This window comes from Lissotriton vulgaris, chromosome 2_1, assembly GCF_964263255.1.
Source record: "Lissotriton vulgaris chromosome 2_1, aLisVul1.2, whole genome shotgun sequence".
In the NCBI taxonomy this organism is placed as follows: Eukaryota; Metazoa; Chordata; class Amphibia; order Caudata; family Salamandridae; genus Lissotriton; species Lissotriton vulgaris.
In genome coordinates, this window is record NC_141687.1 from 1,193,359,593 (window position 1) to 1,193,384,625 (window position 25,033).

Consider the following 25,033-nt stretch of genomic DNA (forward strand, 5'->3'; position numbering starts at 1 on the left):
GGGCTGCCGGAACCCCCGATCAAAGCACCGCAGAAAAAACCACCACGGCCCCTGAAGGGCAAAGAACGGGTCTCTCGCAAGACGAGATCCAGGAAAGAGAAAGAACCCGACTACACGAGCTAGAAATGGCCCGGCTCAAAATGGACGTTGAACTTAAGTTGGCCGAACAAAAAATCAACTTAGAGCACCTGCGTCTCCGAGAAGAAAGAGAGGAGAAACAGAGACAAAGGGAGCTCGAGGAAAAGAAACTGGCGTACGAACACGAACGAAATCTAGCCGAGATCAACCTGCGCAAGCAGAATAAAGAAGTAGGGGTGCCCGAGCGACCCCACACCTCAGAGGCCACAGAGAAAAAGGTACACATCCCCAAGGATATTGTCCGAGAATATTTCCGAGAGGACGACATCCAGCAATGGTTTAAGGCCTATGAAATCGCTATGACTGCACACCGGATCGATAGAAGCGATTGGGGAGCCGGTCTATGGGGGAGATTCCTCAATGAGGGCCGCGATACCCTGCTACAGCTCCCGGACCACCAGATGACCTCCTATGACCATATGAAAGCGGCACTCCTCACCCGCTATGGCCTCACACCCGAGATGTACCGTCAGAGGTTCCGAGACTGCACCCGCATCCCGGGTACAACTTGGGTGGACTATGTAACGTACTTTAGCCGAGCCTTCGAGGGCTGGATCAGAGGAAGCAACGTCACGACCTACGAACAACTGTTCAATCTGATGGTATGGGAGCATCTGTCGAACAATTGCTTCATTGAACTCCGCCAGCACCTCCTCGACAGCAAGTTAACGGATCCCCGGCAGCTCGCAGCTGAAGCTGACCGGTGGGAGATCACCAGAGTGGGCCGGAATGGGTCCTACGAACAGAACCGGAACAACAATGGTCAGCACCGACCCAGAGGAGGAGGAGGGGGCCAAGGACGAGGAAGAGACAACGCTCCGGTCGCCCCCGCTACCAGCACCACCCCCCCGGCCAACCGGGGCAGCACCCCGGCGCGACCGGGGTACAGAGCCAATGTCACGTGTCACCGATGCCAACGGGTCGGCCACTATGCAAACGACCCAAATTGCCCGCAGTACCAGAGCCCAAGACCCCGCCAAGTGGCCGCTGCGGCCCTAGGGGAAGAACAGATCTCCGAGGAGCAGGAAGAATCCGAACAAGAGCATCAAGAGTGGGAGCCAGCCGCCATGGCTCTAGCATGCTTAGGGGGGAAAGACATGGTCCCGCGGGTCCCCCTACCCGCTAACACCCAGAAGTACAGCCAATGGGTGAGCATCAATGGACGCCGGGCCGAAGCCCTTCATGACACCGGGGCCAGTATAACAGCCGTCCGCTGTCACCTGGTGACCCCAGAACAGTATTTACCGAACATTCTCTGCCCTGTACGATCAGCCGATAACTCGGAAAGTCTGTGTCGGATGGCCTGCGTCCCTTTCGAATGGGGAGGGGTCTCCGGCATGTTGAAAGTAACGGTCCGAGACGATGCCCCCGTAGACTGCCTCCTGGGGAATGACCTTGAAAGCTCTCCGTGGGCAGCCGTGGAGCGAAGAGAACACCTGGGGATGTTAGGCGTCCCGGACTGGGCGTGCGTCACGACCCGGTCCATGGCCGCCCGTGCCAACCACCGCCCAGAAGAACCCGAATGGCCGGCACCACCGCCCCCGGTCGCCCCAGCCGAAACCACCGACCGTGACGTTCCCCCCGAACCAGCTCAACCTTCCGACCTTGCTAACCTCGACCAGTGGCCTCAAGAGGGGGGGCCCACGCAAGAACAATTTCGCCAAGAACAGAAGACCTGTCCCTCCCTCGAGGGACTCCGCCAGCAAGCGCTCGCCCAAAGCGCAGGAGATACCTCCGGTACTCATTGGGTCTACTGGGACAATGATCTGCTGTACAGCGAGCAAAGAATCGCCGAGCTGGGGGCCAACCGAGTATTAGTGGTGCCCCTCCGTTTTAGAGACTTTCTGCTCAACCTGGCCCACGATGTCCCCCTGGCAGGACACCTGGGACAAGATAAAACCTACAGTCGCCTAGTGACCCACTTCTTCTGGCCCAAAATGAGGAACGATGTGCACCAGCATTGCCGATCTTGCCCCACGTGCCAAGCCAGTGGAAAGAGCGGCCGCAAACTAAAGGCTCCCCTGCAACCTTTTCCTGTGGTCACTACCCCGTTTGAGAGGGTCGGAATAGACATTGTGGGGCCCCTGGACCCGCGCACCAAACAAGGCCATCGATTTATCTTGGTGCTAGTGGACCACGCCACCCGCTACCCTGAGGCTGTCCCTCTGCGGACTGTGACAGCCCCAGTAGTCGGCCGGGCTCTGATGGGGATCTTCTCCTGTGTGGGCTTCCCCCGAGAAGTCATCAGCGACAGAGGCACGAACTTTATTTCTAAATACATGAAATCCCTCTGGCAACAGTGCGGGGTCACCTACCGATTCACGACCCCCTATCACCCTCAAGGGAACGGACTCGTTGAGCGGTTCAACCGCACGCTCAAGGGGATGATCGGGGGGTTGGAAGAGCCCCTCCGTCGCCAGTGGGATGTGCTGCTGCCGTGCCTCCTCTTCGCTTATCGAGAGGTCCCCCAGAAATCCCTGGGCTTCAGCCCATTTGAACTGCTATATGGACACCCAGTGCGGGGGCCGCTCAGCCTAGTCAAAGAAGGCTGGGAGATGCCTCCGTTAAAGAACCCTCCAGATGTCTTCCGGTACCTCTTAACCCTCCGCAACCAGACCCGGCGGTTCCGGGAACTGGCAAAAACCAACCTAGAGGCCAGTCAAGAGGACATGAAAAAGTGGTATGACCGGAATGCCTCATCCATTGAATTTGAACCTGGCCAACAGGTATGGGTGATGTCCCCCACCGAACCATGCGCCCTACAAGACAAATGGACGGGGCCCTTCAAAGTAATCGAGCGCAAGGGCCCTGCCACCTATCTCATCGACATGGAATCCTCCCGGAACCCACTCCGGGTCCTCCACGCTAACAGACTAAAGCCCCACTTTGTGCGCACAGAACTCAGCCTCCTGATGGCCACAGACACTGGGGCTGAAGAAGACTCCGAGTCCCTCCCTGACCTCCTACGGACTCGGGAGCAAGACGGCTCCGTGGATGGGGTCCGACTCTCGGAGGCCCTCACCAGAGAGCAACGCCAGGACTGTCAAGCCCTCCTATCACAGTTCGCCAGCCTGTTCTCCCTCACCCCAGGTGTCACTTCCTGGTGTGTGCACGATGTGGACACGGGGGACAGCCCCCCTATCCGCCACCGGGCCTACCGCGTGCCAGATCGGGTACGGGCCTGCATCCAGGACGAAGTAGCCAAGATGCTCACACTCGGGGTCATCGAAGCCTCAGACAGCCCCTGGGCCAGCCCTGTAGTACTGGTCCCCAAAGCAGCTGCCCCCGGCACCACACCAGAACTCCGGTTCTGCGTCGACTACCGGGGCTTGAATGCGGTCACCCGAACAGACGCACATCCCATCCCCCGGGCAGATGAACTGATCGACCGCATGGGAGCTGCCCGCTACCTCAGTATCTTCGACCTGACGGCGGGCTACTGGCAGATCGGCCTCACACCCAGGGCGCAAGAACGTTCTGCCTTTTCCACACCCGATGGCCATTACCATTTCACCGTCATGCCCTTCGGCATGAAGAACGCCCCAGCGACATTCCAACGGCTCGTCAATCAGGTCCTGGCGGGGCTCGAAGGATTCAGCGCCGCCTACCTAGACGACATCGCTGTGTACAGCCACCATTGGTCCGAGCACCTCCACCACCTCCGAGCAGTGCTGCAAGCCCTACAGCGGGCTGGCCTCACGATCAAGGCCAGCAAATGTCAAATTGGGCAAGGGTCTGTAACCTACCTCGGGCACCAGGTGGGAAGCGGCCTGGTGGCCCCTCTGCAGCTAAAAATTGCCGCCATCCAGTCCTGGCAGTCCCCCATCACCCAGACCGAGGTACGAGCCTTCCTGGGCCTCACAGGCTACTACCGAAGGTTCGTGAAAGACTATGGGACTATAGTGGGGCCCCTCACAGAACTCACGTCGAAAAACCAGCCCAAGAAAGTCAACTGGACCCCAGAGTGTCAAGCTGCCTTTGAACAATTGAAAGCCGCCATGTGTTCCGCCCCAGTGCTCCAGGCCCCCGACTACAGCCGGGAGTTCGTCGTTCAGACGGATGCCTCCGACCATGGCATTGGGGCAGTCCTGTCTCAAGTGAACACCGACGGCCTTGATCAACCGGTGGCCTTCATTAGCCGGCGACTCCTACCACGGGAACAGCGCTGGAGCACCATAGAGAGGGAGGCCTTCGCTGTGGTATGGGCCCTCAAGAAGCTCCGGCCCTACCTTTTTGGCACACACTTTCGGGTACAGACCGACCACCGACCCCTGCAATGGCTGATGCAGATGCGGGGGGAAAACCCGAAGTTACTACGCTGGTCCATCTCCCTACAAGGTATGGACTTCACAGTCGAACACCGGCCTGGGCCAGATCACGCCAACGCGGATGGCCTGTCCCGGTTCTTCCGCCTCGACGAGGAGAATCCCCAAGAGGATGGGTAACTCTCCCCGCCTTCAGCTGGGGGGGACGCATGTTGGACAGGCCACATGAAAGGCCGCTCTCCCCCGGCCCGACCAGGCCTGAGCCCGGTCACGCAGGTACTACACACCACCCTTGCACGTCCTCCGTCCCCTCAGGGACCCCTGCCCTCGAGCATGTCCACCTCGTGGGTCCGACCCACTGCCAGCCTACGCGCCCATCCTGGGGCGCCATCTTGAACACTCCCCCACATGGCCGCCTGGCCCCCGGCCGACCTCAACCCTGGGCCTGGCCAGGCCTCAGACATCCCGGCACCACCATCCACCCAGGAGGTGAGCGGGCTACTTGGCAAGTCAATGGGAGAAGGAGGTGTCGATGGCTCTCCACCACCAAGTGCCGCTCGCCCATCGCCTCCCCGGGCGTTGGCTCCACCCCCCTGCTGGGTGTCTGGACTCCCTCATCCCGGACCTCCCGACCTCCAAGTGCGAGGGTCCGGACATCAAAGCACACCAGCCCTATAACTGGGGCAGCTCCAGAGCAGGAAGGCAGTTGTATCTTGGAGTCGAGAGACGTAAAGAGGAACTCATCCTAGGCCGACTACTGGCGCTGCCGTAGCTCTGTCTTGTGCACCATCGTCCTGCCTGTTGGCGCTGCCACAGCCTTCGCAACCTTCATCTCCTTCATCGTCGTCGGGACCTGCTGGCGTGGCCGCGGACCGTTGTAACCGTCATCTTCACCGGGACCTGCAGGCTCCGCCGCGGACCGTCGTTTTTCCTTCGTCCATCTCGGGACCGGCTGGCTCCGCCGCGGCCCGATCATCTAGAACGCCGAGCTCGAGGATTGAGAGCTATTTTCCACTCATTGGTAACAAGACTGTCCCGCTACCCCTTTTCCTAAACCAGAGACCAGAACCGAGGGGACCCCTGAGTCCAGACCTCCTTGTATCATATCATCGTAACCTAAGAATTGCATATAAAGCCTCGTTAAACTTCAACCTTGTGTGGTGTCCGTCTGTGGGGGGGAAGTTACTTGTCTGTACAGTCGTTGGAGACGGCTCTCCCCGGAGACCTCTCCCCGTAGTCTCGGCCGACCCTCCCGGTCCGTCTAACAATCCATTTTTTACAAGGGATACTATAAGCAGGGCAAAAAAGATACAAAATGGATTATTGTATCCGGCCTCGAATTGCACACTAGGCAGGTATTGCGGGAGCTATTAGTATTCCTCAATTTCCCTGTAAACTCCGCTGGGAGAGTGCCATATCGGAACATCAGATAAAGTTGCCTTGGAAAGGAGCCTTGCATCGTATCTAGGGACCTTCATAGTGAGGAATTACCTTTTGGTCTAAATTAATCTGTTAAACTTCCTGAAGCACACTTTTTAATCACTTTGCCCCAAAGTTAATCCTTACATCGCTTTTATCTGGTGCCTTGGTACCTCAATGGCTCCAACAGTTTGTCCCACAGAGATTCCAAGGAAAGAGCTTTAAACCTTATTTTTAGATACAGCAACCAAGGTATTCTCAAAGAGCCTGGTGAGTTTAAAAGATCTCTAAGGGGGAGTCTAGAGGGCTCTAGTTTAGGGGTTGTCCAAAGGCTGAAACAAAATAGCAGATGTCTCAACGGTGCTGTAAAGGAAATAGGATCCAACCCCAAATCCAGCAATATGGGAAATGTTGAGTACTTTGTGGGAGATTTAGTAGTTGTCTAAGAAAGCGATTTATCTATCACAGATAGCTCATTTATGTTTGAGTAGCCCCATAATTCCGCACCATAGAGATCAGCACTTTTTGCCTTGACTTTATAAAATTCAATTGATGGGCTCAGATTCTTAGATTTCAGTTTTTTTTTTGTTTTTTGTATTTTTACAGTTTACGGATTGCCCTAGACTCTTGTTCAAGCTTTAGTGCACATTTGTTACCCTCTGCCTTCCAGTTGGAATTTTGGGACAGAATTACACCCAGGTGGCCAAAATCATGCACACGCTCGAGAGGGGAGTTGTTGGCCAATGTTCATGTTTGGGTTACCCCGTTAGAAATCTGTGTAATATATTTTGTTTTACTTATTTTTAGCTCCAACCCCAGTTTAGAGCAACATTGAAAAAAACTGTTTTAGAGTTGCTGGCAGACCGCTTGGAGTTTTGGAGATAAGCAGTGTTTCATCTGCAAATAGCAGTGTTGGAATTCTCATGGGGCCAATTTGTGGGGCATCATTTTTTTGGAAAGTTAAGGGCAACGGCCAAATCATTGACTTATAGTGAGAAAAGGGTTGGGGCTTGCACACACCCCTGGCCCACTACCCTTTCTATCCCAAATGCATCAGTCAGCTTTCCATTCTTGCCGTATCTGACACAGGCAGTTTTGTTCTCATGGATCCTAACCAGGATATCTAGGATGTTTGCTGGTACTCCCATACTTTCCAAAATTCCCATAATTTCCTTTGTGGGACTAAGTCAAACGTGGATTTTAAATCCTCGTAAATTACATAGAGATGGCCTTTAGCTAGCACTACAGTTTTACATGATATTATTTGGAATCTCAGCATTTGATCTAGGGTACTAATTTTTGGCTTGAAACCTGCTTGAATATCTGAAAAAATGCTATTTGGGCCCCTCAATCATTTTCCCTAGCGCTTGTTGACAGAATATCTTCTGAAGCCCTTCTAATAGGCTTATGAGCCTGTCGTTCCCGGTCTCATTGCTCTTTCTTGTAAAATGTGTAATATTTGTCTGGGTGACTTTGTCTGGATGAGGTTTCTGTTTTTAATGATTGGTTGATATGCCGGGATGGTTGTTCCAATTGAAGAATCCTTCTGGATAGTAGTTATGTCTAGAGATTTTTTGTGGCTGGTGGTTGTAAAAGGAGTGCCTAGTAGTCTCTTGCGATTGCATAGGGTGAGCTTTATGACTCTGTTGCAATTACAGGATGATACTGGATGACATTTAATAAAGAAGCTGTTTTAGGACGTCCTTGTGGAGCGAGAAACCTTATTGTTTGTTATGCCAAGAAATTATTTCTGATTCCAGTATGACTGGAATATGCTAATATGGTCTGTTATGCTCTGAGGAAGTTTCCTTTATTCTTTATGGTTTGAGAAAATTAATTATGATGGCCACCTTGAATTTGCATGACATCCCAGTATGCCTGATGTTTCCTCTGTTTATTGATGTTCCCTGGCGAAGCTACACCTGCTGCATGGTTAGTATAAATACATGTTTTGAGGCTGCTTCTACTGAATTATGACAGTTTCTGCTCTCATTATGGATGTGATTGAAGGATCCGTTAGAAGAGAATATCGCACCCGAACTTCTTACTCACTTTTGGTTAACGTTCTTTCTGTGCGATTCTTTTTTTCAGTAAGAAATGTCAAAATTGAGAAGATTTTCACCGGATACTTGCGAGTTACCAATGTCGACTTTATGGACGCTTATGAGAACTCCAGTTCTCCAGAGTTTGTCGTGTTGGCTAGGAAAGTAAAAGATGTGGTAAGTAAAGTCTTAATCTGAGATAATGATGCCTTTCGAACACTTCAGCCGTTAAGCACCTGACTACTGCTAATTTACCATTAATCTTGCCTATTGAATCTGTAAATGCAAACAAATATTTGGTGAACCCTACCAGCTGACTAGCTTTTGGAAGATCATTGAAGATTGCTTTCCAGCAAACTTAGTTACTTAATAGTCATGCCTGGCTTTAGCATACTTGATCTGATGAGTATTATCAACTAGTCCAAATCACTCTTCGCACTAATGCCCAATTGCTGTTCCTATTGAGATTACATTAGTTAAGACAATGGAGGTGTATTTTTAGGACTGGCCGAGAGAAGGCCTACGTTTCCTCACCAGCCTCTTGCAATGAGACATTTACTTAAAGAAACACATCCGTAAATTCACAGAGAAGCACCCTTACTACATTGCTAAAATCCTATGCAGTGTTTAAGTTAAAAAAGTAAAATGTTTATCACAAGTAGATGGCTACCACGTTTAGTCAAAGGCATCTTTTTTTCCTTTCATTGTATTTTTGTGGGATGTGCATGCAATAAAAAAAAAATCAACAATAACAGCATCTTGCCATGGACAGACCTATTGGTTTTACCCATGTGTATTTTGAATTGCAGTTCCATTTACTCCAGCTGAGCGAAGAGGTACAGCGAGGAAGTTTCAATGATTGTTATTGACAGCTGGTTGTAACAGTGTCTTGGATCATGTCTTTTGTTCCTCTGCAGGCTAGGCTGTGCCCGTACTCTTCTTTTTTTTCTGTGTTAAATGAATCCATAAAGACAATGGCTGGCCCGACTCTTACAGATGAAAGCAGAATTGCTAGATTATTGACTGACTTTTCAGTCCTGCCCATATTCAGTTGGCGGCAAAAGACCAGTTGACTTTTTTTGGTCTCCCTTGAGACGGCGCATGCAATGTCTCTTGCTAAACATTTGGTTACTTACAGGGGGTTTGGAGCCCACCCATTGCTTACCATTGGTTGACTTCATCATATGGCGCTGCACACATTGTTATGTTGTGTTAATCGTGTGCTGCAGCCCTGTGCATTACCTGAACTCTCAGGTTTATCCGCGCCTAACATGGCCGGCCCTTTGTTTCACCGTCTGGCTGCTTTGATGCACAGTATAGTGTTTGGTGTCAATGGTGTGTAACCAGGTAAAACCTTGAAGATGGGATGAGGAGGGGGAAATCACATTGCAGAGTGTAAAGTATGACATCTGGTTTCCCATAAAATGTCTGCCTGTCATAGTTATGCTGAATTGCATGTTTGTTAAACTTCGAGTTTTAACAATAGAGGTTTCTCTTATAGCTTAAAACAGTGTACATTGACAAGCACCAAAATAAATTTACAATGCCATAGGATGAGTGTTACTGTTTAGAGACTCCGTGGCAAAGAAGTTGGCAACAAGAATAACGTGACAGTAAAATGTGTTCTCCAGTATTAGGGGTGTTTTTCATAGATTCACATGCTTGAATATTCCCCGTCGTCGAAGTGGGAGTCCCACGGTACATACAATAGCAGTAATATATGCATATATAAGTTAAATTATTATAATTATAAAAATACATATACATATATAAAATACAGTAAAATATCCAGAAAACTCAAAAGTACCATAGAAAAGAATAGGCCCATAGAAAGTCTAAGGGAGAAACTCAACTTGGTAACATATCAGTGTCATTATGTTTTGGTCCAAATTCCAGCCAATCAGGCTGTAGTTCCCTCTAGAACCTTCTACTCAGAAGCCCAAGACCTTAGATTTTCTACTGCACGTCGTGTGAAGGGAGTCTCCCTGAGCTCTGCTCAGTTTTCTTCAACTCTAGCTGTTATTTCTTCAAAAATGTCTTCAAATAAGAAATCTTTGTTTAAAGCCTGCCCTTCCTGTGGTAAACTGCACCTTTTCCATGAGGATCCTCACAGTAAATGCATTTACTGTCTCTACCCAGACCACGAGGTTAAGAACTGTAAGTACTGTCGCACATTTCCTCCCAAGACTCTGAGGGATAGAGAGGCCCTTCTCCTTCTGTGGCTACAGAAATTGAAGACTTCAGAGTCTGTGGTTTCTGATGTAGAAAGTTTTTCTTCAGGTATTTCCAGATCCTCTCAGAAGCTTGGGTCTGAAACTGAGGTTCCATCTCCTTTTCTTAAGAAGAGTAGACTGTTGGAATCCTCCAGGATTGTTTCCCCACAGGATTTGCTTCAGGGCACGTCTACGGGACCTGGTTCTCTGACGTCTGCGCCCAAAGCCTTGCCTTCCTCTCAGAAATCTGGCATTGGCTCGTCTTCGGGCTCGTCGACGCGCCCGTCGACTTATTCAACGACGACTAAGTCTGTAACCTCTACGTCCACGAAGACATGTTCTATGTCATCCACTGCTGCGCCGACGACTAACACCTCGTCGACGACAGCCCAGGAGACGAGACCCATTACGTAGATTGTTAAGATCTCGATGACAAGTGTCAAGTCGGTACCGTCGACTAAGAAATCATCGTCGACGCTTCTAACGTCGACGCGAACACCGTTGACGGTTCCGTCGTCGACGCGAATACCGACGACGAAGACTAAGTCATCTAAAAGAAGCTTGTCGACGGGTCCATCATCGTCGACTACAGCCTCGTCGACGGCGCCTCCGTCGACGGCCATCACATCAGCGACGACGACTCCTTCGACGGCTATCTCGTCAACGGTTACTTCGTCATCGATGACCAAAGCTCCAATATCGTCGACGGCTTCGTCGACGGCTCTGTCGACGGACAAGAAATCTTCGTCGATGACGAAAAAATCTTCAATTTCAGCGCCTCAGGTTGGTTGTACAACTACTGCTGTTGCATCAACGGGCTGGTCGGCATCTCGTACTCCTCCGGCCACAGCTACCACTTTTACAGTGGTTACTGCTTATACCTTGAAGACGGTGCCTCTCATTCAAATAAGTCCAATAAGGAGTGAGCCCGTCTTCCTGACAAATTGTTTCAATCAGGTGGAGAAGGATCCGACCCTGAATCGGAGGTGGAACAACTGTTTGGACAGGCATCTAGTCCATCTGATTTGCACATTAAGTGCCAGGAGTACAGTGATGAGGGTGACGAAGAGGAATACGTCGAAGGTGGGAATTATTAATTTCCTGTTGACGAAGCAGAAACAGTAACTTCAGAACCAGTTACACAAATACCTTTATCTTTAGTCAAAAATTTGCAGCACATGCTTGATGACTATAACCGCAGGTTCCCTCCATCTACACCTGCCTCCCCAGCATCACAACCTCCTCCCCAGCCTCAACCTCAATCTCCACAAGCACCTGCTCCGGTTCCACCCGCGTCACCGGGAGGAACTCGTCCTGACACTGACAATGAGGATCCTGCTCCTCACGATACTGATGACGACGATGACGTCTATTTGAATGAGTGGGACAATTACAGGGCTCAAACACCTTCCACTCCGCCCACCTCACCTCTTGCATCGCCTCCAGTGGACATTGCAAACTTCCATAATTTAATGGTCCGTGCTGCGAAACGCTTTCATCTCACTGTCGAGAAACAGCAACATGAAAGTGAATGCTTCCTGTATGATTTTATGGACGTTTCACAAAGACAATCCCACACAATTCCAATTATTGACTTTATTTGGACGGAGGGCCTTAAACTAATGAAACATCCAAATTCAGTACCTGCAGTTTACCCAGATTGGACAAAAAATATAAGGCTCCAGCGTCCGCTCCAGCCTGTTTGGTGTCACAACCAAAAGCAGAGTCGGTTATTACTCAAGCTGCACAGAAAAGATCTCGTAATCCGTCTACACCACTCATGTCTCCTCCTGATCAGGAAGGCCGCAAGTTGGACTCTATAGGAAAAAAGTTTACTACAATGGCGGCCACTACTGTCAGAGCGGCAAATACCTTGGCTATTCTGGGCCATTACGACCGCCAGATGTGGTCCGAGATTGCCGCACTGATTCCTCAAATACCCGAGGCCATCCGTGCAGAAGTGCAGGCCATTATCCAGGAGGGAGAGATAATCTCATCTGAAATTATCGAATGCGCGCTCGACATTTCATCCACAGGCTTTCGCCAATTAGCTGGGGCTGCAGTCTTGAGGCATCAAGGCTGGCTGAAATCTACAACCTTTCGCCCAGAAGTGCAAGCAAAAGTCCTTGACTTGCCGTACGATGGAGAGTCTTTATTTGGCAAGCATGTAGACGATGCTCTTGAGGCGATCAAAAAGGACACTGACACCGCAAAGTCCTTAGCTACTCTCCAATATAAAAAGCGGCCCTTTCGGGGGGCACGAGGTAGAGGCGGTGGCTCCTCTACTTTTCGTGGATCAGGCCAGTATCGCTCATACAATACCTACAGCGATAACCGGCAGAGAGGTTCTTACCAAAACCAAAATAGTCAGTCTTCCTCCAGACCATACCAACGGAAAACAACTTATAGAGGTGGCGCAAACAACAAAAAACCGTGACAGTCTCAGTTCCTTTCGTCTGCCGACTGTGCATCTTGGAGGTCGCATCTCAAAGTACTTTTGCAAATGGTCCGAAATCACCTCCAACCAATGGGTCCTGGACGTTATCTCCAAAGGCCATACCCTGGAGTTCACAAAATTCCCTCCCACTCGTCCACCTTCGGGGCCACCCTCTCCCCACCTCAAATAACTTTTGGCCCAGGTAAAATTAATGATCCAAAAAGGAGCCATTGAGGTAGTGCCGCTAGGTCAATGCGGCAAGGGATTCTATTCCCGGTTTTTCTTAGTCATGAAAAAGTCGGGAGAATGGCGTCCAATTTTGGATTTACGGGCCCTGAACAAATTCATCATTTCCAAAACCTTTCAGATGTTAACTCTGCTTCAAATCCTGAATTACCTCAATCCAGGGGAATTCTTCTCAACAATCGACCTCCAGGACGCATATTTCAATGTGCCAATTCACTCCAGACACAGGAAGTATCTGCGCTTCCCAGTCGGACACCTGCACTTCCAATTCAAGGTCCTACCATTCGGCCTCCGTTCAGCACTGAGAGTCTTTACCAAGATCATGGCCCCGGTGCTGCCTTTCTACGCCTAAGAGACATACAATTTTATCCATACCTGGACGATTGTCTCATAAAGGCTCCGAATCTTCAACTGGCAATCCAGCATACACAGTCTTGCCTCTCCCTGTTTCAAGACTTGGGCCTTTCCATCAATTGCCAAAAGTCACACTTTCACCCATCTCAACGGCGAGATTTTCTAGGAGCCTCACTAGATTCTCATCTGGCAATGGTTTTTGTCTCCCAGGAACGACAAGACCGTATGCTCCAGATGGTACGATCCCTCCAGTCAAAACTGTACGTTTCAGTCCGGATGTTGAAATCATTCCTCGGCATGGCTTCTTCTGCCATACAGTTGATTCCCCACTGCAGACTACATATGAGGGTCATCCAAGAGGAGTTAGACAAGCAGTGGAAGCAGATTTCACGATCGTTCAACGACCGGATCCTTCTCACGCCCCGCATCCAAAAGGCTCTGGAGTGGTGGGCTCACCCTCCAAACATTTCAAAAGGTCGGTATTTTCAAGACACTACTCCAACTCTAACGCTTACGACCGATGCATCCGTGGAGGGCTGGGGAGCACATCTTGAAGGCCTTTCAGTACAAGGAAAATGGACTGCGGTCCAACGCACTTGGCATATAAATCGCCTAGAGCTTCTGACGATCTTCCTGGCCCTGAAGTCTTTTCAACGGATCGTTCAAGGTCAATCTCTGCTGGTGAGAACAGACAACACCACCCGCATGCATTACCTGAACAAGCAGGGCGGCACCAGGTCCCTTTTGCTTTCCCAACAAGCACAGGAGATATGGAATTGGGCACTTCATCACCAGATTTATCTCCCTGCCATACATGTGCCGGGTGTTTCCAATGTTCTGGCGGACACACTCAGCAGGTCTTTCTCGGACAACCACGAGTGGGAACTCAATCAACCAACTCTGGAGTTCATTTTCCGCCAGTGGGGCCATCCGCAGATAGATCTTTTTGCGACTATCACCAACAAGAAATGCCAACGCTTTGCAAGTCTTCATCCCCACAGAGAGTCAAGCGGAAATGCATTTTCGATCAGCTGGTTGAACACATTCAGCTACGCTTTCCTCCGCTTCCTCTGATTCCACGCTTGTTGCACAGGATGAGGCTTCAACCCTGTCAAGTCATCTTGATCGCACCCAAGTGGCCGAGGTGCCCATGGTTCCTGGACCTTCTCTTGTTCTCCCAGAGCGAGCCAATTCTGCTTCATCCGTTGCCTCACCTCCTCACGATGCAGCAGGGGCAGATTTGCCATCCGGATCCAGCATACCTTCAACTCCATGCCTGGAACCTGAGCACCATGAATTTGCGCGTCTGACCATCGACGCAGACTGTAGAAAGGTGTTAGCGCACGCCGTGCTCCTTCCACCATTAAAACCTATCAGTTGAAGTGTTTCTGTGTCTGGTGCCACACCAAGGCCTTGGATCCGATGACCGCTAAACCAGAACAGATCCTGCCTTTCTTCCTATCCCTTGCAAAGTCAGGACTTTCCCTCTCCACTCTGAAGGTATTTCTAGCGGCTCTCTCCCGCTTCCGTCATTATGGGTCTACCTCACTGTATTAGTCTAGAATTATTCAACAGTTTTTCAAAGGTCTCTTCCGAATGTTTCCACCCATTCGACGTCCTCCGCCTACTTGGCGCTTAAACCTGGTCTTGTCTCAGCTCCTCCTACCTCCTTTTGAACCCATCCATTCAGCAAGCTTAAAATTCCTCACGTGGAAAGTTGCCCTATTGCTCGCCTTGACGTCATCTAGGCGTGTTAGTGGGGGCGTGGCTTGGATGCCGAGCGGACTGGCGGCGTGAGCCTGGAGCTCCGCTCCCGATCCCCGATTTTATCCTGAAAAATTGCACGAAATCCACCCTAAAGTGCATCATTCGACCACTTAAGGACACCTGAACAGCAAGGAACCCCTATGCGACGGAATTGGGGTGCCCACGGCGCTCATCGGCTCATGAGAAATACGAAGAAGCGCTGAAAGGGCGATGGAACAAGATGGCGCCTGGAGCTGGTTCTCGAAACCCCTGATGGCGAAGTCCCCTTAGTGACTCTCTGGGGGGGGGGAACGGCCCGAGACGAAGGGGTTGGCACCCGAGCCCGCTTGTTTTTTCCACCGTGCTGTGAGAAGGGGAGCTTGCCGAACCTACAGCCTGAGTAGGTCGGGTCTCTTATGACCAAAGACTGAGGAGCGTAAGATGGCGCCCGCCCTGGCACCGAAAGGCCGCGGAGGGCACAGCGCCTAACAGCAGTGCGGGAGGCGAGAACATCCTGGCTCAGAGGCGCACTGGGCGCGCATCCGGACGCACCCTGAGAGAGGCCCTGGACTCCACGACGACGAGGCGTGAAGCGACTCCCTTGAGTTGTCGCCCCACGGAGGGACCAAGGTGCGGGCCTGGTCGCCGGAGCGACACCAGCGAGAGGGAATCGGGTCCGGAAGACCGGATGACTCCGGGACGACATTGATTAGAGCCAACGGAGGCCGCACTGGCGAATTGAATCCCACTCTCCCTGAGGGGCCTGGTGGCCTGGGGTCAGAGCTGACTTGAGCTTGCTGATGACGGAGCGAGGGCTTGGGCTTCCACGCTGAACGGGCTGTGGCGCTCCCTGCCGATCTCTTCCCCCCCCCCCTCCTTTTCTCCAGTGCACGAAATGGGGAAGCCTAGGGGAAAAGTGGAGGAGGCTGCGAGTTCGGTAGCGGGGGAAAGCCCACCACAATCCCCGACGGACTTGCAGCAACTGCAAAATTGCATCCTGGAAGCCATACAAGCCACCAAGGAGGCGCTACAACAAGATATTGCCCAAGTGGCGACGGGCCTAGGACTATTGCGAGCCGACCATGACAAACTGAAGAATAGGGTCAAGGCTGCGGAAAATACCCTCAAAGAGATACTGCCCGAACATAAGTCTATGGGGGGGGGGAGACTGGGAGACGCGTTGGACCGCATCCAAGCCTTGGAGAGGAGGGCGGAGGATGCCGAAAACCGCAACAGGCGCAACAACGTGCGCTTAGTGGGCCTTCCGGAACAGAAAGAAGGGGACGATATGGTGGGATACTTTGAGCAATGGCTGAGGACGGAGGTGGCACCAGAGGGCCTTTCTCCCTTCTTCACGCTGGAACGAGCGCACAGAGTCCCGGCTCGTCCTCCTAAACCGGGCCAATTGCCCCGCCCGGTAGTGATAAAATTGCTGCATTACAAGGACCGGGACTGGCTGTTACAACGGGCAAGGGATGTGGGTCCTTTCCAGGTGGACAATAGCAGGGTGACGCTTTTCCCTGATTACACGTACGAGACGCAGAAACTACGGGCCTCGTTCTTGTCACTCTAAAAAGAACTTCGAGCTGAGGGTCTGGCGTATTCACTTCTGTTTCCGGCCAAACTCAGGGTGGTGGTGGACGATAAGGCACTATTCTTCCACAACTCAGCAGACGCCTGGGCGTGGTGGGACACGTACAAAGCCGGCACCGATGGGGCGAAGCACAGGGCTGAGGACGAACGATATCGGCAGCCGACTAGAAAATCGCAGAGGATCCGAAAGCGCCGACAGAGCCAAGAAACCGACGGAATCACAGACTGAAGGCGAGAGAAAGGCCGCGCTGCAAGCGGTAATGGAGCTGTCGGGGACTACGAGATCCAGATCGTGCGACAGCTCTGAGGCGGAGGGCCTAGTTACTGGTTCAGAAGCAGAACAATCGGACTTGAACAGTGGTAAGGGCCCGGACGTCACGCCACAGACGTCGGGAGGCGTTATGGACGAATGAAACTGGAGATGCCCCATGTCGGGATGGTAAGGCGCCTGGGGGGTGCCATTGCTGGCGACTGGCGACAAACACTGAGAAAGGGATGGAACGCTGGACTTGCAGGGGGGGATCTTGGGCTGGAAGTACTGGGACTAGGTTGATCACCTTCGGAGCCGAGCAACGCCTTTCGGGCCCATAAGGACACTGTAGTGTCGACTGCGGGATAGTCGGGTTGTTGGGGGTAGGAAGCTAGGTCTTCAACAAGTTTGGAAGGGAGCTGCGCTTGCTAGGCTGGGTCCTGTTCTGGGGGGGAGGGTGCTTAGAGTAGTTGGGGGGGCGCTCGAAGCGAAGTGGGGGGGTTCTGTTGAGTTGGGACTGGGGGGGGGTGTGTTACCCTGTGTGCCAGGCTGAACGCCCCTATTGGACTTTGCAGTGTAACGTGTGATTATGGCGAATAATGGACAAGTGAAGTGTTTAACCTGGATTGTGAGGGGTCTGCACACGATGGCACGGAGGCATAAAATACATGCATACTTGGTTCGGAGAGGGGTGCCGATAGCGCTGCTGCAAGAAACGCATCTGACGAAACAAGAGGGTATTGCGCTACAGAGAAGATGGAGGGGACAATTGTTTCATACTACATATTCCGCATTCGCCAGAGGGGTACTGATTTGGGTACGAACGGGGACTCCTTTTCAAGCCAATAAGCACATCATAGACCCGGAGGGCAGGTTTGTAGTAGTGGAAGGGAAACTGAAAGGCAAGGATATAGCGCTCTGTAGTGTGTATGCGCCTAACATAGACCAAGCGTCCTTTTTCACCAAACTATCTGGCGCTCTGGCGGGGTTTTTAGCTGGCCCCATCATAATGGGTGGGGATTTCAACTCCGTGATCGATGTGGACCTGGATAGACCTCATCCTCCACTAGGGACGTCTCCTATGCACCGGCTGGCGAAGCGCAGAGTGCATTGGCAGGAGAGTTGGGAACTCCAGGATGCCTGGCGGGTGCACCACCCAACGGTGCGGGATTATTCCTTCTACTCTGGGTTGCACGACCTCCATGTCCGCCTGGACACTTTTTTGTGCTCCTCACAGGTGCTACCAGCGGTATCCAACTCTGAATACCTTGCACGCACTATCTCTGACCACAATCCCCTACTGCTGACCCTCAATTGGATGACTGAGACTTCACGGGTCTCGACATGGCAACTGAGGCCGGACACGCTGGATGACTTGGTATTCAGGGAGGCGCTGGGGGACCGGGTCACGTGCTACTTCGAGGAGAATGAGGGCACAGCATCGACTAGAGCATATGAGTGGGATGCTTATAAGACAGTTGTCAGGGGCCATTGTATAGGAAAGTACACAGAGGCTCATAAATCTTTGCTAGACGATCTGGACAGAGCAGAAACAACCTTGTGCACTGCCAAGAAGGAGCGCCCCAACCGCCCGGAGTTACAAGAAACGGTGTGCGTCGCCAAGGAAGCGGTGGCTGTGGAGATGGAAAGGCTTTGCTGTTTCGACCATAAATCCTACTCAGTGAGGGCGCATGCGGAGGGGGATAAAGCGGGAACACTGCTGGCCTGGTTGGCCGACCCCACAAGACGAAGCCACCCTATTTAAGCCGTTGAATGGGAGGACGGCCAGGTCCGCCACACCCAGGCGGAGATTTAGGAGCGCTTCCGCTCGTACTACGAGACGCTCTACGAGAGCGCGCTCGAAGGGTGGGAGACGGAGATAACTGCTTTCTTGGAGGGCCTGCAGCTGCCGCGCTTGGAACCAGAACAGGCAGAAGCTCTGGGCAGGGGTATAGAACTGGGCGAGATTAGAAGTGCGGTGAAGAAAATGGCCAGAAACAAAACCCCAGGCCTGGATGGGCTTCTGGTCGAATTTTATAGTAAGTATATTGATTTACTTGCCCCGAGGCTTCAGGCGGTGTACAATGAGGCTAAAGCTCGGGGGGGGGGGGGGAGGGGCTGCCCGCTTCCATGTGCGAGGCGCTCATGATTCCGCTCCTGAAGCCAGGTAGAGAGAGCAAACATCCAGCCTCCTACAGGCCACTGTCCATCTTGACGGTGGACTACAAAATCCTGAGTACCATCTTGGCGACCAGGCTACTGCAGCACATGATGGGGTTGGTCCACAGTGACCAGTCTGGCTTCATTCCAGCGGGAAATACGACTGCTAATATACGTCGATTGATTCGCCTATTGGGGGAACAGTGGCCTGCCACGCACACGCCGGTGGTCTTCTCGATCGACATAGAAAAAGCATTCGACCTCCTGGAGTGGGAGTACCTTTACAAGGTTATGCAACACTTTGGCCTTGGGGACGGGTATATAGGTTGGACGAAAGTCCTATATGTCTTGGCGGTTGCGCGGGTGGGTCCCCTCGTGTCGGACCCGTACCCAGTTAACCGAGGCACCAGACAGGGATGTTCCCTGTCTCCCTTGCTGTTCGCTTTAGCGATCGAGCCCTTCGCGGCGGAAGTCAGGAAAGGGCTCTCCTTTGCGGGCTTGACTTATCGGGGACAACCACACCTTGTCTCGCTATATGCAGACGATCTTCTGCTATATTTAGAAAACCCGAGGGAGGCTCTGGAGGGGGCGGGAAGGCTACTGGTGGCCTTTGGCAGATTGTCTGGGCTGCAGGTGAATTGGCCTAAATCGTGCCTATTCCCTCTACGTCACGGTGAACAGGAACCTATCATCCGTACACAGTTGGCCTGGGCGCCGGACTGCCTGAAGTATCTGGGAGTCTATATATACCACAAGGCTGCGGACCTGCTGGAGGGCATCGTGGGTCGCTGTATACGGGCGCTACGTGGCAACACGACCTTCTGGTCTACTCTCCCGCTATCGGTCACGGGACGCATATCCCTGGTGAAAATGATAGCCCTGCCACGCCTCCTCTACTAATTCTGCGTGCTGCCTGTATGGATACCTAGGTCGGTCTTCCGACAGCTGAGATCTTTATTGATCTCCTTCCTTTGGTGTACGGGCAGGCGCAGAATTGCTCTGACAACAGTTGCTCCGGCCGAAGGATGAGGGAGGCTTGGCGGTCCCCGACTTTGAGCTATACTACCTGGCTGCGCAGCTGCAGACCTTCACGCAGGAGGTGGCGCGGGCGTACCGTGGACCGGAGGAGGACAGAGGCGGGCACCCCCGCCATGTACTAGCCTTCATCACCTTACAGCAAAAACTGTTCCTTAGGGATCTGTCGCTGGAAGAGCAGACGTACAGACTGCTGGAACCAAGCGCAGAAACGGGCCGGGGATGCGACGCATGTATCGCCAGAGATACCCCTCGGTATGGTAACGGCGCTCCCGCATGGGGGCGATTGGTTGAGGCTACAGGGATGGGAAGAAGCTGGACTGCAGATACTGGGAGACCTGTATGAGGACGGCAAACTGATCCTCTACCTAACGCTGCAGGACCGCTTTGACCTTCCGAAGGGGGACTTTTTAATGCACGCAGCTATAACACGCGTGATGCAGGCACACTGGGAGGAGGGGACTCAAGAACCCCCGACGTCAATGGCTTGTCAATACACAATGATGGCGGCCGGTACGTACAAGGCAGTGACGTGTCTCTATTCGCGAATGTTACGGGAAACGCTGGAACCCCTAACCACGCTGAAAGAGGCTTGGGAGCTGGAGCTGGGGACTGAGATCCCCGATACCACATGGGCGCAGATAGTGTGGCGAGCGTGAAAGAGCACAAGTAACGCCCGTTTTCAGCTGATCCACTTCTATGTATTGCATATGGCCTATCTCTCACCCAGGAGGATTGAAAAGTACTTCGGAGCGGCGGATGCGGCGTGCCCCAGGTGCAACACAGTGGGGGCGGACCTGGGCCATATGCTCTGGGACTGCGCACACTTGCGGGATCACTGGAGCGAGGTTATTGAGACCTTGAATACGGTTACTGACCGGGAATTACAAATCTCCAAGGCTGTGGGCTTATTACACTGGTTCCCGCATACGCCCAAGAACAGGATTTCTAGCAAGTTTGTAGACATGGGTCTGATCCTAGCTAAAAGGGAACTAACGAGGAATTGGAAGTCGAAACGATGCCCAACGCTGCGAAGGTGGACTAACGAAATGCTTAAATGGGCTGCGAGCGAGAGCACGCTTAGATATCAGTTGGCCCGCCGCGGGTCAGACGACAAAGTGCTGGAAGCTGCCATGGAATGGGAGATGTTAGTGCAGGCACTCAGGGACAGCGCGCTAGAAGACTAGGACAGCCTCTCTGAGTCAAGTGTAGTAGTACCCAATCGCTAACCAGTTGCACATTCCCAACACGATGCTACCACTCCTGATTGCACACACATAAGAACTTTGAGGCAGGGCTTAGGTGCAGGGTCGAGCACTCTGGGGGGAGGGTTCAGTTGGGGTTGGTGGGTAGACGGGCAGAAAGGGAGGGATTGGTGGGGGGGAGGGGTAGTTAGAGGGGTGTTGGGCGAAAATGTTAAAAGCAGGTTTGATTACTCTGACTGAAACAGCAATCACATGCGCACGATGGCAAGCAGGTTGACCTGCTGACTGACGCCGTCCGGCCCCCAGGTTGTGGGCTAAATGGCGGTGTATGTCTTACCATGGAAGAAAGTCGGGCGAGGCGACGCCCGCGGGGTTGTAATATACATGTGTGAATTGCATCTTTTCCTGCAATAAAAACGTTTTTAAAAAAAAAAATCTAGGCGTGTCAGTGACATTCAGGCATTCACAATTCAGCCTCCTTTTCTCCAGTTCTCAAAAGAGGCTGTTACACTACGTACTAATCCTAAATGTATTCCGAAAGTTCCCAGTGATTTTCATCTCAATGAACCGGTCATTTTAAAGACTTTCTTTCCGGATCCACAAACTCCTGCGGAACGGTCATTACATTCCCTGGATATAAAATGTTGCCTCAAGTTTTATATTCAGCGCACTGCATCCTTCAGGAAATCTGATCAACTGTTTGCGGCCTATGGCCCGGTCTCTAAAGGACAACCTGTTACCAAACAAACTATTACTAGGTGGATTTCTCCCACTATTACCTTTTGTCATCAGCGGGCTGGCAAGCCTCTTCCAGCTCATTCAACTAGAGCGGTACCTCTGCGACACATCTGCAGAGCTGCTACGTGGTCGAGCAGCCATACTTTTACAAAGTACTACTGTCTGCAGTCAACAGATGCCGCAGATGCCGCAGATGCAGCAGTAGGACAAGCGGTGCTGCGGAATCTTTTCCATTAAAGGTGAGCCTCTGTTGCTACCCGCCTCCAGTCATAAAGATTTTTTCTCTTTAATATGATATGTCTATTATATGCTTGAATTTACTGTTACCTTTATGACTTATATGATGATTACTGCTTTCTACTCTTATTCAAGCATGTGAATCTATGAAAGACACCCCTAATACTGGAGAAGAACATACGTTACTTACCTGTAAACTGTGGTTCTCCAGTATTGGTGTCTTTCATAGATTCAAATGCGACCCTCCCGTCCTCCCCTCAGAGGCTCTCTTCTCCTCAGGCACTTTTGGTTACTCTGTGCTACGAAAATCTGAGGTCTTGGGCTTCTGAGTAGAAGGTTCTAGAGGGAACTACAGCCTGATTGGCTGGAATTTGGACCAAAACATAATGACACTGATATGTTACCAAGTTGAGTTTCTCCCTTATGCTTTCTATGGGCCTATTCTATTCTATGGTACTTTTGAGTTTTCTGGATATTTTACTGTATTTTATATATGTATATGTATTTTTATAATAAGTTTACTTGTATATGCATATATTACTGCTATTTTATGTACCGTGGGACTCCCACTTCGACGACGGGGAATATTCAAGCATGTAAATCTATGCAAGACACTAATAATGGAGAACCACAGTTTACAGGTAAGTAACTTATGTTCTTCTGGATTAATAATTGGTCACTTGTTTTGAAGTACTATTAGTGCTGTTCTGAAATATTATTCATTGTGTTTTGATAGTATGTGCTGTTTTATCTCGAATAACTTTAATAGGGTATCCTTTGCTCAAAAAGTATCAGTTGTGAGTATGAGAAGGAATTTTAATGAGTGATTGCATCCAGTTTTCTTGTTTACAGAGTAAAGAGATCGTAGTTTACTATGTTTGATAGCTTAGGCACTCTAAGATTTAGTTGGGTCCCGCTGTTTCGAGGGTCATCATCATGTCCTCCGTGGATAGTAAAGTGGGTGTTGCAGCTACAAGAATTCTAGTTTACCATTGAGTACCGACTAGGCACCCGGAATCCAGCGGATTTCCTATCCAGGCACGCTAGACCTGTCACCGAGCCATAAGTCACAGAACCAGCAGCGACCGAAGACTACTTGCGGATGATAATCGAACGGTCCCGACCGCTTCCGATCTCGCTGGAAGTCATACGAGCCACAAGAGAAACTGACTGCCTGCAGATCGCCATCCAGGCCATCACCTCGGGAGACTGGAAGCAGTTACAAAACCCAACACCATTCCGCATGACCAAAGCCCAAGCCACCTTGAAGGCTCTACACCAAGTGCGCCGCTAGTTGTTGGTGTCCACTGATGGTTGCCTCCTGAGAGGCCCTCGCCTTGTCTTGCCAGGATGCCTGACGCACCAGGCAGCCCTCCTCGCACATGGAGCGCACCAAGGAATTGTGAAATCAAAGGACCGCCTCAGGAGTAAGGTATGTTTTCCGGGCCTTGATCAGCAGGTCGAACCGATCATCCAATACTGCCCAGTTTGCCTTGTAACCAGCACCTATCATCACTGAAGCGGGCCCAGACGCCCCATGGGAAAGAGCGAGCGCAGACTTCGGCAGCCTGCCAGAAGGAAGGTACATGCTAGTAGTCGTGGACGACTTCTCACGATACCCGGAAAACGAAATTGTCTCTTCTACGTCAGCGGGAGAGATCATTCCCAAACTAGAAAAGATTATGGCCACCCATGGCCTGATTGGAGAACTCCGAACAGACAGCGGTCGGCCATTTACCAGCGTCGAGCTGCTCGAGTACCAGTCATCCCACAGGATCAAAAAAGAAAAAAGAAAAAAAAAAGTGGCCCAGCTATCCAAGGGACAGGGTACCGACACAACCGGTGTAATAAAAAATTCCCTTGGTTTAAATATAACTCATACTTTCATTCTCACCACAACTCAAATATGATATCTCAAATAACACCCTGAATACAAGCACAGAAAACTAGAAACCCCAACGTAGAAAAAATATATATCAATTTGTTCAATATTATAACCAGACATATATACACATATAATCACCATGATATTAAATAAACACAATTAAAAACTCGGAAAGAGACAATGAGTGAATCAATATAAAAACATACTAGGTTATCAATTCATTAGGATTTATAATCATTGTTGGGTAAGGATCCTCAATTCCCCAAACATATAGTCCTTTGAATTTGATATAGTAGTTGCGTTGACGCGTTTCGGTGAGTTGCTGGATACGCACCACCTTTCTCAAGACCACAGAATATAAATGTCTCTTTTCTTATAATATTAAAAAAGGAATGTTTCCAATAATCGGTTGATTTGTAAATGATCCGGTGCTATGTACTAGGCGATATTGTAAGTTTCAGTAAGACGGTATCATCAATTACTGTACAAATAAATCTTTAAGTAATTTCATTTAGCATTTGCTCTGTTAGGCCTTGGAGCAACGCTGAATGGCCTTATTCTCTGTTGTGTGGGTGGCCTCAATATATCCACTCCGTTGTATTATAAAAGGAGGTTCCTTCAATATTTGTCTCCAGTGGAATGCGAGATGGAAGCCGTTTTAGAACAGTCGCTGTATTTATCGGTGTGTTCACCCCGCAGGCACGGGGTCGATCTTTATCGGTATCCAGATATGGAAAACCCTCCAGCGTTCGTCGAGTGTCATGCGTGCAGCCCCGGGCAGTGTAAGAAAAGATCAAATACCGCCAAATCACCCCATGGTGGCCCCAGGTGAACGGAGAAGTTGAACGTCTGATGTGGACACTAAACAAAACTATCCAAATAGCTCTAGCAGATGGCCACTTCTTAGAACAAGCACTGTACCAATTTCTCTGCAAATACCGCCTTACCATCACTGCTCCACTGGCATCTCACCGAGCAGCCTGTGTTTCAGTTGAGCAGTGACTGACACCATCCCACACCAACTGTCGTGGGCCGAGTCCCTGAACCCACCAAACCAGTGACTAGCAAGG

General features: G+C 51.1%; 1 protein-coding gene across 3 annotated transcripts in view; it reads left to right on the plus strand.

The window, feature by feature from the left end:
- ST14 (ST14 transmembrane serine protease matriptase) overlaps positions 1-25,033 on the plus strand; it is a 423,216-nt gene that overhangs the window by 152,944 nt on the left and 245,239 nt on the right. For all 3 annotated transcript variants that reach the window (XM_086956919.1, XM_086956920.1, XM_086956921.1), the window contains exon 3: positions 7,914-8,041. In XM_086956919.1, the coding sequence (XP_086813045.1) occupies positions 7,914-8,041 (128 nt within the window). The remainder of the gene's footprint in view (positions 1-7,913; positions 8,042-25,033) is intronic.